General features: G+C 34.7%; 1 protein-coding gene across 1 annotated transcript; it reads right to left on the bottom strand.

Moving 5' to 3' along the window:
* Positions 1-2840: 2840 nt before the first annotated feature.
* LOC104601181 (putative sugar phosphate/phosphate translocator At3g11320) lies at positions 2841-8360 on the bottom strand. The gene is made up of 4 exons (XM_010264425.3): positions 7386-8360; positions 6657-6760; positions 6315-6543; positions 2841-3504 (listed from the first exon to the last, which is right to left on the bottom strand). Exons 1-4 carry the CDS (start codon positions 7824-7826, stop codon positions 3358-3360), a joined length of 921 nt encoding a protein of 306 aa, XP_010262727.1. The 5' UTR covers positions 7827-8360; the 3' UTR covers positions 2841-3357.
* Between the last annotated feature and the right edge of the window lie 4195 nt (positions 8361-12555).

The following is a 12555-nucleotide window of genomic DNA, read 5'->3' as shown; positions in this document are numbered from 1 at the left end:
ATTATTAAAAGGAACAATTTTATCTCATCCAAGTGTTGATAAATTTTCCCCCGTATGGAAAAGTTATTTACCCGCTTGGGAGATGGGTATCTTCTTCCCATTGACCAACTTCCCCCCCTCTTAAAATCCAAAAAAAAAGAATACCCCTCTAACTTCTTTGTAGAAATTCTTGATAACACCTCCATCCAAGATCCAATGCAAAGTTTATGCTTAAAGCACTCATTTCATCATTCGGAACAATTTCCCTTGCTCCTTTTAGTATGTGTTTTGTATAGCTTCCATTTATTAAATAAACATTTGTGCTTGATTTGTCACCAAAACTAAGAAAAAGTGGTTGATAAATGTTTTGCTGGGATTTGTTGACAACTAAATGCCACTATGCGCCATTAAGCACTACATCAGCGGAACAATAAATAAACACTTTTGTATCGGGGGAAGTGTTAAAATGAAGCTTCCCCCAATGATTGTTTTGCATGTAAATCAAGATAAGAATTCATCAATAAATATACGTATAAAATAGCATGATGGGACAAATGCTAATTTGGCAATGACATGTTACCGTTTATCAAATAAATGGAAGCCATACCAAACACCGCCTTAGTTTTAGGTCCTCTTGCATCCTAGATCATGTACTTGCCAAACTCAGTACAATGGGTTATTTTGTTTGGTTTGGGGAAACCCCAAATTGTATCTCAAACCTCATTACAGAGGACATTGCCTCCCTTAGGAGGGTTGTAAATCAAGACATTAATGATGATTGATTTTGGCTCTTTGCTTTTTCAAAAAAAAAAAGTCTATTGTTAGCATGATTATAGATCTGTATAGAATTTAATGACTCAGAACCTAGTGGTAGAAACAGTTGTTGGTTTCAATTTATTCTACCGTATTGATATAAAGAAAAGGAAAATTGTCTAAAACTCATCATGAGTTTTCAACATTTTTCTTAAACTAACCACAACTTTTCAAAACGTCTAAAACTCACCATGTCAGTAAGTTTTTATTTTCCAAAACTCACCTTCCATTAGTGCACCGTTAATGTTTCTTAACAGAAGTGTCCATGTCAGCATAAATAACAATTTTTATGACCAAATCACCCTTAAATGGTGAGTCAGAGGAAAAGGGTCTTTTTCATTTTTTTTTACATTTTTAATGTTTTGTTATGATTTCTAATATTTTTATAATTCTTTTTTACATTTTTTCTATTTTCTACCATCTATAAAATTTCCTGTATTTTTTGTTATTTTTTTTTGCAACTTCTGTGTTTTTCTATGATTTTTGATGTTTTTTTCTACATTTTTTATTTTCTGATTTTGTTTTTCAATTTCTATAGTTTCTATAATTTGAAAATAATTTTTTATTTTGTGTGCAATTTCTATATTTTCTTTATATTTTTTTGTAATTTCTGTGTTTTTATGTATTTTATATTTGAAAATATTTTTTGAACTTTTTCCTTTTTTTCATGTCTAAATATTAAAATACATGTATATATTTTATATTTTTCTATGAAAGTTAAAATGGTAATATATTAACAGCCGTTAGTCTCTTTAACGTCAAGTTAGTCACATGGTGAGTTTTAGACATTTTGAAAAGTTGTGGTGAGTTTAAGAGAAATGCTGAAAATTCATGGTGAGTTTTTGACAATTTCCTTAAAGAAAAAAAAAGACTCAATTTGGAAAGAGTGCAAAAACAAATATGTTACAAATACAAAGTTTAAGAGTACAAATACATATATGCAGTTCAAAACCTTGTATATCTTACTTTTATACCTTGTGCCATACATATTTGATTTGCATGCCTAAAAATGTGTAATGGAACCCGTTGTCCAAATTAGGATTTGACAAACTTTTTATAAGGCTGCATTTGGAAATGATGCAAATAAGTGTGAATGCAAATATGTAGAGTGTAAAGCAATTCATATAAATTGTAAAATTAAGTTAGTTTTGCACCGACAAATTTACCTTCTTACCAAACAGACTTTTAATTGTAATGGATGCAAATATGAATTCCAATAAAGCATATGTTTTTTTTTTTTTTATCAAAAGCTCACTTGAATGCAAATTTACTTCTTTTTTATTGATGTACTTTTACATCTTATTATCAATGTAAACATGCAGTCTATCATTTATCAATGCATAAATATAATATTGCCAAAACAACCACAATGCAAATTTACCCTGAACCGAGATTTATACTCCATTTGCATCGTTTCTAAATGCAGCCTAGGTGTCAACCTTTTGAACTGGAATAACTCAGAATGCAGACGATCCAGATTGTTCTCAGAGTGTTTGAATGCCTAATGTTTTCAACAGATCCCTTCATCTTTGGCATGACACATTAGTCCATTTGAATTCATTGCAACAGAAACAGTGCTTAGGGCAGGTCTATATGGACAATGGACGCATGTCATATGGAGAGAGCCTGACAGCATGCCGTCAAAGTTTTCTCGATCGCATGCTAGGTCTCGGCTGGATCCGGAGAATTCAGCTTGACGCCCGAACGCCATAAATGCTAAGTGAAAGATTGAATAGTCGTTGGCATAGGCCATGGGGATTTGCGTATGTAATCGCACAACGAAACACAACCATAATACTTGGCATACAAAACCCATATACTGTTCAAGTGTTCAACCATTGGTCTCCTCCCAATGGTGATTTTGGCAGCCAAAGGTAAATATGACAACAATGTATCAGTGCATATCGTACTCGGCATCCACCAAAACACTATTTACCATGAGTTTATGAGTTAGGGTATTTCCATATTATAGATAAATAAACGTTAAAACCCGTCTTCCGTGAGCTGAACAAATAAAAAATAAAAGAGAATCACCGTTTGGCACCATATTTGAGAAGTCTGAAATAATATATACTTAAATGAAAAGTAGAATTCAACACATAACACAACCCTGAAACAGAAAAAAAAAGTATTCCCTCGTATGTATAGATTAATAAACATTTTACAGCACCTGTAAGACATCACTATAACCGAATGTTCAATACCTGAGAAAAGGGAAAAAAATAATGGTAAAAATTATCAGAGCATCTTTCATTAATTAATCAGAGATGACAGACCTATTAGGTTGCAATTCAATTCCGATCCAAAGAATAGCATTCCTCAATTACCCCAAGATGGGAACTTTGGAAGAAGGAAAGACCAATCAGTCCTTTTATTGAGAGTCCCCTATTTTCGGCTAAACTGGTGAACGCTGTTGATACAGGGTAGAAACCTTTTCCTTGGCTTCCGGAAAAGAATATGGAGGGCACAATATATGGCTGCAAACACTGTATTTAAATCTTGGCTAGCATGTTGTTGCCCCCACAAATGAGATGTGCTTGCACAGTTTTTTTCTGGACAAATGTGTCATTTGCTCCTTTTTTTGGCTTCACTGTAGAGGACTACGCCAATGACTGTGAGCGTGTAACCAAGCATTCCAGTCACTGAGACAGGATTTTTGAATATCAAAATTGAGACAACCACAGCTACGGCCCCTTTCGCATTCCCTAGCACCTGCAGAGGATAAACAACTCCTTACTCTCATGGTAAACACCAAATCCAGCACAATTTCTAAAGAAATGTAGAGCAGCAGAACATAAATATTTTCTTTTTGACTGGGGCGGGGCTAGGTGGCGGCCATATATATATGTTGAAGGAGTGTAGCACGGATACTGATGCAGAACATAAAATATGACCTTTGCCTATTACCGAAAAAGGAAAAGGAAAAAAAATAATGAAATCATGGAGTCGTTACCATTTCTTAGAGTAGGTGACACAGAGCTACATGATGATACAGTTTTCACGCTCTTGATTCAGCCATTTGGGGTTTTATATAGTAAATTACACATGAAGTTTCTCCTTTTAGGTTCGCCCTCCATTGACGAATCCTATGCGGGCATCCTAGTGTAGCATTTTGTCCCCCCCTCCCTCTCTGCAGTGTAGCACTTAGTATTTTACATGTGGAAGCTGAATTCTGTTTTTAGAGGAGTGACTAGTACCATGGTAAATAAGTTGGCATCCTAGAGTAGTATGTTTTATGAAAGCCTGACGGCTTCTTAAGTTTGGGAAACTATTTAACTACTAGTATGAATGACCTTTTGTTTGGATAGCTCTTGGGAAAAGATTTTTTTGAGAAATGGGTAATGTATTAAAAGAAGCAAAAGATTTACAAACCCTACTCAAAAAGAAATTGAAGCAGGAGAGAGAAAATAAAAGCTGATTACATATCTGATCTAGATACAAAAAAGATTTCTAAAACAAAAGCTGACTACAAAAGCTCTTGGGAAAAGATGTAAAACATAGAATAAGAATCTTATCTTGAACTCACATCCTTGGCACCGTTGATGCAGAAAATTTTCTGCACCAGACCAATAACAAGCTGCCATGCCAGCCAGCCCTCCATTTCAGAATTGAAGTCATTTTTCTGAATGGTACCATCTCTTATTATGTGCAGGGGTAAGGCTGTGTACATCTGTCCCTCCCCAGACCCCCCCTGTATTGGTAGGAGCCTCATGCACTGGCCTGCCCTTTTTTACCATCTCTTATTATGCTTACTTGGTGGCAATTTGTTATCTGTAGCAATATCTTTGCCACAAATGATTTGTACGATTGTGGAGATTTGTGAACCTCTCATCGATCACATCATTAACATAACTGCTGATCAAGACATTTATTCTAGGCATGCATTTCTAAATGACAACTTTTCAGGGGCAAAAAAAAAAAGGAAAAAAGATGTAAACAGGCAGTTGCAATGTTAAAGCACTGTAGTAGATTTTGTTTTATTTAGCTAAAGAATGTACTTTTTCTTTTATTGGAAACGGTAACAGCTAAAGAATGTACTTGAAGAATAGTATCTTAATTACCAAGAAAAAAAGAATAGTATCTTAATTCAAAGTACAAAAGTGAAATGCAACATATTACCAATGCATATTGCATCATTCTCTTAAATTTTCATATCCTTGGGATTATTTCCAATGACATCTCAGTATGATATAAAATGGTCTGATTAAATGGAACAAGGCTTAAGGTTGTGTTCAAGACTACAAGTCTACAACCGAGGAACAAGGCAGTGGAAGGTGATTTCAAGTTGTGGTTGAAGAGTAATTGTCAAGGCACATGGCATCATAGGCATACTTTTGAGAGAGATAAGCAATCTGGCAAGGGCCTTGGGAGTAACAGTTAGGTGCCGAGATCAGTGAACACCTTAGGCAAAGCCAGACCTAAATCTAGTTTATTAACTTTGATTCTTGACTGAGATGTAACCGGAGGACGTCCTGATATGTAGATGACCACAACACTGAGGCGTAGCCAGACCAAGTGGCTTTACTGCATCGAGGTGCCACAAAAGGTCTGAGGTACAGGAGATACAACTAAAAAACCCTATTTGTCTGAAAGGGGGGCTAAAAGTGTCAAGGGGTCAGAGTGACAGTTTAGCTGCCTTGATCAACAAGTCATCTAGACACTTAAGACAACCCAGCCAAACAAAAATGGAGCAAAAATGGCAAACACTGAGACCTGTCTGTTGTACCACAGCATTTATTGAAAAATCTACGTAGTTCTCATTCTTGAAGTACCACAGCATTCCAATGCAGAAAGGCATCTCACTGCCTATCCTAAAGCTTCCTCTTCGGTAAAATTTCCCTTGCAGCACTTTTGCAAAACTAGCATTTCAAAACCTCACCATGAATACTTTATTAAACCTATAGGCACACTTTTGATTCCTAAACAATGTATCATGCAAAAGTTTTCCTTGTATGTGTTATTGTTTTGGACAGCTCAAGGTTGGATTTGTATTGTCCCTGCTGTTAATTTGAACAGTCAGGGCTTTTGTTCTCATGGTTATCAGTACAATTCATTTTGATTAATTATAAAAAACAGTGTATTATACAAAGGTTTAGTAAGAACAAATTGAGAACCTCAAACCATTTTCTAATGCATATGATTATTCAAATTGGATATGGGGGCAATACTTCTGGTGTTCATCTTAAAAGTAATGGTTGCTCTATTTTCATTTGTCAGTAGCATGGATGTGTGGGTATGAGCAAACCAGCTATAGCTAAATGTTTAAAAAAAACATCAAGTATTTTGATCAAGTTAAAGTTGAAGAAGACAACTAAGAAAAACATACAAGATCACAACACAAGCCTCCAGGGATGATCACCTAGAATACACAAACTGATCTTTCATATGCACAGGAAAAATGCAAAACAAAAATAACCATAGAATGCTGCGATTGCATTAGCTAGATAATGGATATAATTTGGCTGTATCCAACCCTGAGTGATAAACACATTAAATACTCTATTTAGAAAGATGGGGCATACCTGAAGGGTCAAAGCACTGGTGTGTTTAGTGACCAAGAAATTGGTCAAATTTACAAAATATGCCAGTGTAGAATTGAAGAGAAGATACCAGATAATCCTGATATCATCCCTTGCAAGTGCCAGTGTGATTCCAACCACATTTTCCTCCATCAGAAGAGTTGCAGGAAGAAGGAACAGAACAGCTATTGGAGCCATGTAAAGAAGGAGGTTCATAGAATTCAGTTTTTCCCTATACAATGATAATAACACTTCAGTAAAGTTCTCCAACTTCAGAATACCTCACATGTAACTAAAAGTTTCAAGCCCTTGAATTTAAATAGAAATGTATATACAATTCATTACCCTTCGGAAGAGAGCAAAATCCCTTGAAGAACTGTTTTGAGTGCTCTCGCAGCTGTGGCACCAACACACATTATGAACCCAAATAGGTGGAAGCTTGGTTCACCCTATAATCATGTCATAAGAAAGACATAATTAAACATTTCTTTTGGTTTTAAGAAGCTGAATATTAGATTGTTCAGTAGCTACAACTTACAAGAATAGAAATAATATACTCGCTTAAGGAAAGAAAATAGCAATAGAAACAGTATTTACGACCAATGGCTGTCTGATATACGGTGGAAAGAATATGCCGCTAATAAAAGGAACATAATCAAAATAATGGTTAGAGGTTCCTCAACTGAATTAAGGGGTATACCCCAGTTCACACGGCCTACCCATGTCCCATTCAATTATAGAAATCCTAATAGATCTTAACATTATCAGAAACAGGAGATCCTTGTTCCAAAGAAAATTTGCATTTGACTTTCATATGTTGACGTCATATCTTTTTTGCATTTCTCTCTTTTCGTCTCCTGTTATTGTAGGATGGATTCAAGCACCAATTTTCTCCATCAAGCAAAAACAAATAATTTAAAAATCTAAAAATGTAAGTGTAGCAACTAAAACCTACCAAAACAAAAGCCCATTTTTTCTGTTTCAAACTACCAAGCTTTCTATAAAGGTGAACAAAATTAATTAAAACTGATCTAACAAAAAAAAAAAAAGAAAAAAAAGACAAGAAGCCCTCACCCCGCTGGCGATGATGACCCCTGTGACGACAGGAATAAGCGTGACGTAAGTAATCCAAGCCTCCCTCTTGACCGTCATGATGTAGGCGAACACGGCCGTAAAGAATGGTGTAGTGGCACCAATTGCCTGGTTGAATGACACCGGAAGGTATCTAAGTGATACATTGCCGCTGACAACGGAACCGCAGAAAACAAGACTAAGGGCAGCGATCTTCATGAACTGGACCCGGGATCGGATGGTCTGCAGGGGGACCATCTTCATCCAAGAAATCGCAACATAGCTCAGCAATGAACATGCTGTCATGTGGCACATAGTGAGGAAGATCGGATACTTGAAGCCATAGTTGCTGAGGAGGTACTTGTTAAGCAACAAAACCCCGATGTTCGACGAGTACCACGCCGTCACGAGCCCGATCGTGAAGAAACGGCTCAAGCCCTTCATCGGAGAACCTATCGAATTCTAGGGTTTCCTTACTCCTTTTCCTTGTTTTAAATCTGAAGATGAGAGCTTGTTGCAGAAAAGGGGTCGTCGCCGAGCCTACTACTAGAAGAACATGGATCTGCTGAGCCTGGAGTTAGGATTTTGAGGACAAATGGAAGGGGCACGAGGAAAGAATACGAACAGAGATTTGGAATTAGAAATGATCATTCGTGATTCTACGGAGAAGATGATATCAAGAAACGACAAGCAACAATCTTCCATGGATCTGAATAGAGTTTCATGAGAGAACTTTTGGAATTTAAGGTTTCAGAATTTGAAGACGACCAAGCTCTCCGGCGCTCTGTCTTCTCCACAGATGGAGAGAAGAAGAAGAAGAAGAAGAAGAAGAAGAAGAAGAAGCGAGCTTGAAAGAGAGGAGGTAAACGCGGATGGGAGTTTTATTTTGTTTGTTTTCTTTTTAATCGATTTGATTTCTCTCCCGTGTTTTGTGTGTGAGCGAGTGAGAGCCGAGAGAAGTTGTGTCTGACCCTCAACATTTAAAGACAGAGTTATTATTAATTTATTATTATTTTTTTGTACGAGAAATGGAAGTGTATTTATCATTTTATGAAATTGGAAAAACGAGAAGCACGGCCTGATAATAATCAGATTACTTATATGGGAATGTACCGGTAAGCAGGCACCACACCAGCTCTCTCATAGTCTCATGCCATGCCAACGACATGGCTCAACACAATGTGGGGTCCACTTACCTACTATTTCGTGGGGCCCACTAAGACGGTTTCCTGATCTCCTCCATGTGGGTCCCAATTGAGCATCAGGACGTCAGACTGGATGTTTAGTCTGTGCTCGGTCTCGGTGGGACCCGACCCGACGGATGGATTGGAAGATTCTCTTTCTCTATCTCGAAGGATGTTAAGATGTTATTAGGAGCAGGTGATCGTCTCTGTCCCGGGGATCCTCTCACCGACAGCCCGACTTCCCAATTAGGAATGAACGTTGGTTGTCATTGCCATGCCAAAGAGTCCCTGGGTTTGGGTTTGGAACAGATAACGGTTGGTTATCGACCAACCGAAATAATAATTCAAGGTTTCGCTGGATCGATGTGTCCAAATCACTTCCCAAAATTAAAAGAATTAATATTTGAAAAATTGTTTAAAATTTATCATGAGTTTTTAGCAATTCTCTTAAATTCATTACAACTTTTTAAAATGTTTAAAATTCACTATATCGGTAAGTTTTATTTTCCAAAACTCACCTTCCCTTAATGCACTCTTAATGTTTCTTAACATAGGTGTTCACGTCAGTATAAATAATAATTTTTATGATCAAATCACCCTTGAATGACGAGTTAGAAGAAAAAGGGTCTTTTTCATTTTTTTTTACATTTTAGTGTTTTGTTATAATTTCTAATGTTTTTTTTTTATATTTTTCTATTTTCTACAATCTATAAAATTCCCTGTATTTTTTTGTTATTTATTTGCAATTTCTGTGTTTTCTATAATTTTTGGTGTTTTTTCTACAATTTTTGTTTTCTGATTTTGTTTTTCAATTTCTATAATTTTTATAATTTGAAAATACTTTTTTTATTTTGTGTGCAATTTCTATAATTTTATATATTTTTTGCAATTTCTATGTTTTTATGTGTTTTATATTTGAAAATATTTTTTGAACTTTTTTCTTTTCTTCACATCTAAATATTAAAATATATGTATATATTTTATATTTTTCTATGAAGGTTAAAATGATAATATATTAACACCTATTAGTCTGTTTAACGTCAAGTTAGTGACATGGTGAGTTTTAGACATTTTGAAAAGTTGTGGTGAGTTTAAGAGAAATGCTGAAAACTCATGGTGAGTTTTTGACAATTGTCCTTAATATTTTATTTGGTAAGATTTTTTTTACTAAAACACCCCTGTAGTTTTATGAATTTATAATTTGTGTTTTATTAAAAGACCTCTATATTTTATAATTGATTTACTTAATTAATCTTTCATTAGATAGTGAAAAATAACAGTTTTGGTTTTGACCATAATGTCTATTTAAATAAATTTAATTAAGAGAAAATAAAAATGAAATCACTCTAGTAAGACATGAACAACCATAATATTGGTTATATTTGGTCAATTTTATTTTTTTGTTTGAAAAAGTGTTAAAGATTACTTTTAGAATAAAACAATCATGAGCCTATGTTCACTTTGGATGGTCATGTTATTATTTTCAAATGGCAAAATAAGTATTTCTTAATGAAATGTAGACTAAGTAAATAGGTGCAAACTATTTTTAATAAATGAAAACTATAGGTAGGTTTAAATAAATACTTGAAAGTAGAAGGGATGCTCTACTAGTAAATGACCCAAAAATTAAATAAACTTTTTAGGGTAAGAATTTTTTTTTTTTTTGGGGGGGGGGGGATTGGGGATAGAATTGGGTAAGACCTTAAAATGAAACTAAAATGGGCCTATCTTTACAATGGATAATTAACTGTTGTTGGTACAAGGACGTACCTAATATGTTGGCAGTTTTTACAAGGTGAATGATGATTCCATCTTTCTAAGTTGTGAACCTCATTAAAGGAGAGGGCTGAAAAAGGATTTAACTTGCAGAGGAATGCTGATTCGATTTGCCATTTTTAGGTTACATTAATGAGTATGAGAGACCAGTAAAGCAAAATAAAAGAAGAACCACAATGAATGTCTAATTGATTGTTAGTAATTTCTGATATATTGAGATATAAATTTAAATTATAAAAGGTAAATTCTCCATGTTATATGCATTTTTCATTAACCATATTAACCCACTAATTATATTTAGCGTATGGTGGCCACTATAATATTAAAGCTGCATCACCCGTACTAAAAAACCACTGGTCCTTTATCCCACATTTAATTGGATTCTCTTTTGTATAATAATTAGGCTGTGTTTGGTTCGAAAGAAAAAATAGGGAAAGGAAGGAAGGGAAGCTTTTATAAACCTTGTATAAATTTTCCTACCTTTTTCGTTCAAATCAAACATGTTCAAAAGGTTCGAACTTGGAATTGTATAATTGAAATTAAGAACAAAATGATATGTCATTGACATTTTTAAATTACTATTTTTAATGGTTTTGGTGGAATTCATTCTTTCCGCCTCTTTGATTGCAATGCATCAATTTATTGTTGTTGAGGTTGTTATAAAAGGAAGGTAGCTCTCTTGATGCGCATTTAATCTACTCAATTTGCATTTGCATATTTATTTATAGATTCCCAAAGTAGGGCATATGACGCTATTGCAGTATTGCTATTTATAAGAAACAGAGGATCTGAGATGAAGAAACCATGAAAATGGAAAGAGAGGCCAGTTCACCTAAAACGTTAATTTGGTTCCAAACTGAGCCTAAGTTTACTAATTCACGCTATTAATCCCCCAAGGCACTTCGCCTATGCTAGATTGTGGCATTTTTTCGCCTTTACTTTTCAGAAATGCCTTGCACGTGCTAACTTATATCAGATGGCATTTCTTCTTTTTCATTTTCAAGTAAGTCCATCTGCCAAAAGCTGCAGACTCCAATCCAAATCTACCAACTGAGCTTATTTTCCGGGTTTAAGTTGGTTTCTTTTGTGGCACTTCTATCTGTTCAATCCAGTCGTTTTGGAGTTCACGTTCGGCCCCCGCAGAATGCGTCCCAACAACGCCCCACATGCACATCTCAGTGTGCATTCAGAATATTTCTCGTATTTATCATTGAGAGATATTCCTAATACACGATTGGGATGTGCTGTAAGACATTTTTATGGCACATTCTGTGAGGGGCAGATTTGAATTTGTTGTTTTGACAACATTCAGTGTATTAGTATATTTCTTTCTAAAGAAGAAAAAAGGACCTACTTTTTAGAAATCCACAACCACAAGTCCACTTACGAGGTTGTAAATTAGAACCTTAGGCTCCATGTGTAAATACAAAAGTGTTTGGTACAAATATAAATATGTAAGATTCATAAAAATGCATATTTATTTTACCTTTGCACTCAAGGTTCAAAATATCGATACACCCAATATGCCGATAGAGGTGTATCAGGCAGTATCAGTAGTTTTTTTTTTAATCCGGTTCAGAGGGGTCAGTTTAGGGGCGTATTGGGAAGCTCCCAATACGATACGTACCGGCTGATACAAGCCGATACGTATCAATATTTTTAACCTTGTTTGCAATGAAGAATGTGTATTCTTGCCAAACTATTCTTAATTATTATTACTAGAAACGTGAATTTCAAGACTGGAATCTACCTTTTTTCACATTGACCATACTTTGAATGCAAAAGCTTACCTCCATTTTTTGTATGCAAACTTTGATATCATATTTGTATTTACTGTCATTTTATAAATTTGTACTATATATATTTGTATTTGTATTCCTTTCAAATTAATCCTAAGGCTCCATTTGGAAGGAATACAAATATAAATATATAGAATGCAAAACCTTATATTTTGTATTGTTTTCTATGTATTATACTGTACATATTTATATTTGTATTCCTTCTAATTTCAAATTTGGAAAGAATACAAATATAAATATGTAGAATACAAGTATATACAAAATATAAGATTTTACATTCTACACATGTATATTTATACTTCTTCCGTACTCTTCTCAAAGGAACCTTATAACTTTATAAGTGATAACCCCTTCGTATTAATCACAGGAGAGTAGGTGAATATAATAAAAGATTTTAACTTTCAATTTCTCGTA

Source organism: Nelumbo nucifera, chromosome 2 (assembly GCF_055504915.1).
Source record: "Nelumbo nucifera cultivar China Antique chromosome 2, China Antique-T2T, whole genome shotgun sequence".
NCBI lineage: Eukaryota > Viridiplantae > Streptophyta > Magnoliopsida > Proteales > Nelumbonaceae > Nelumbo > Nelumbo nucifera.
The sequence above is the reverse complement of the archived record's forward strand: the minus strand, read 5'-3'. Positions and strand labels throughout refer to the sequence as shown.

Coding starts and splice junctions, on each gene's coding strand:
- LOC104601181 (XM_010264425.3), bottom strand. CDS start 7,826: ATGAAGGGCTTGAGCCGTTTCTTCACGATCGGGCTCGTGACGGCGTGG. Junction 6,544..6,656: donor ATTTTGCTCTCTTCCGAAGG/GTAATGAATTGT, acceptor ATCATTGTATAG/GGAAAAACTGAATTCTATGA. Junction 3,505..6,314: donor CCAGTGCTTTGACCCTTCAG/GTATGCCCCATC, acceptor TATCCTCTGCAG/GTGCTAGGGAATGCGAAAGG.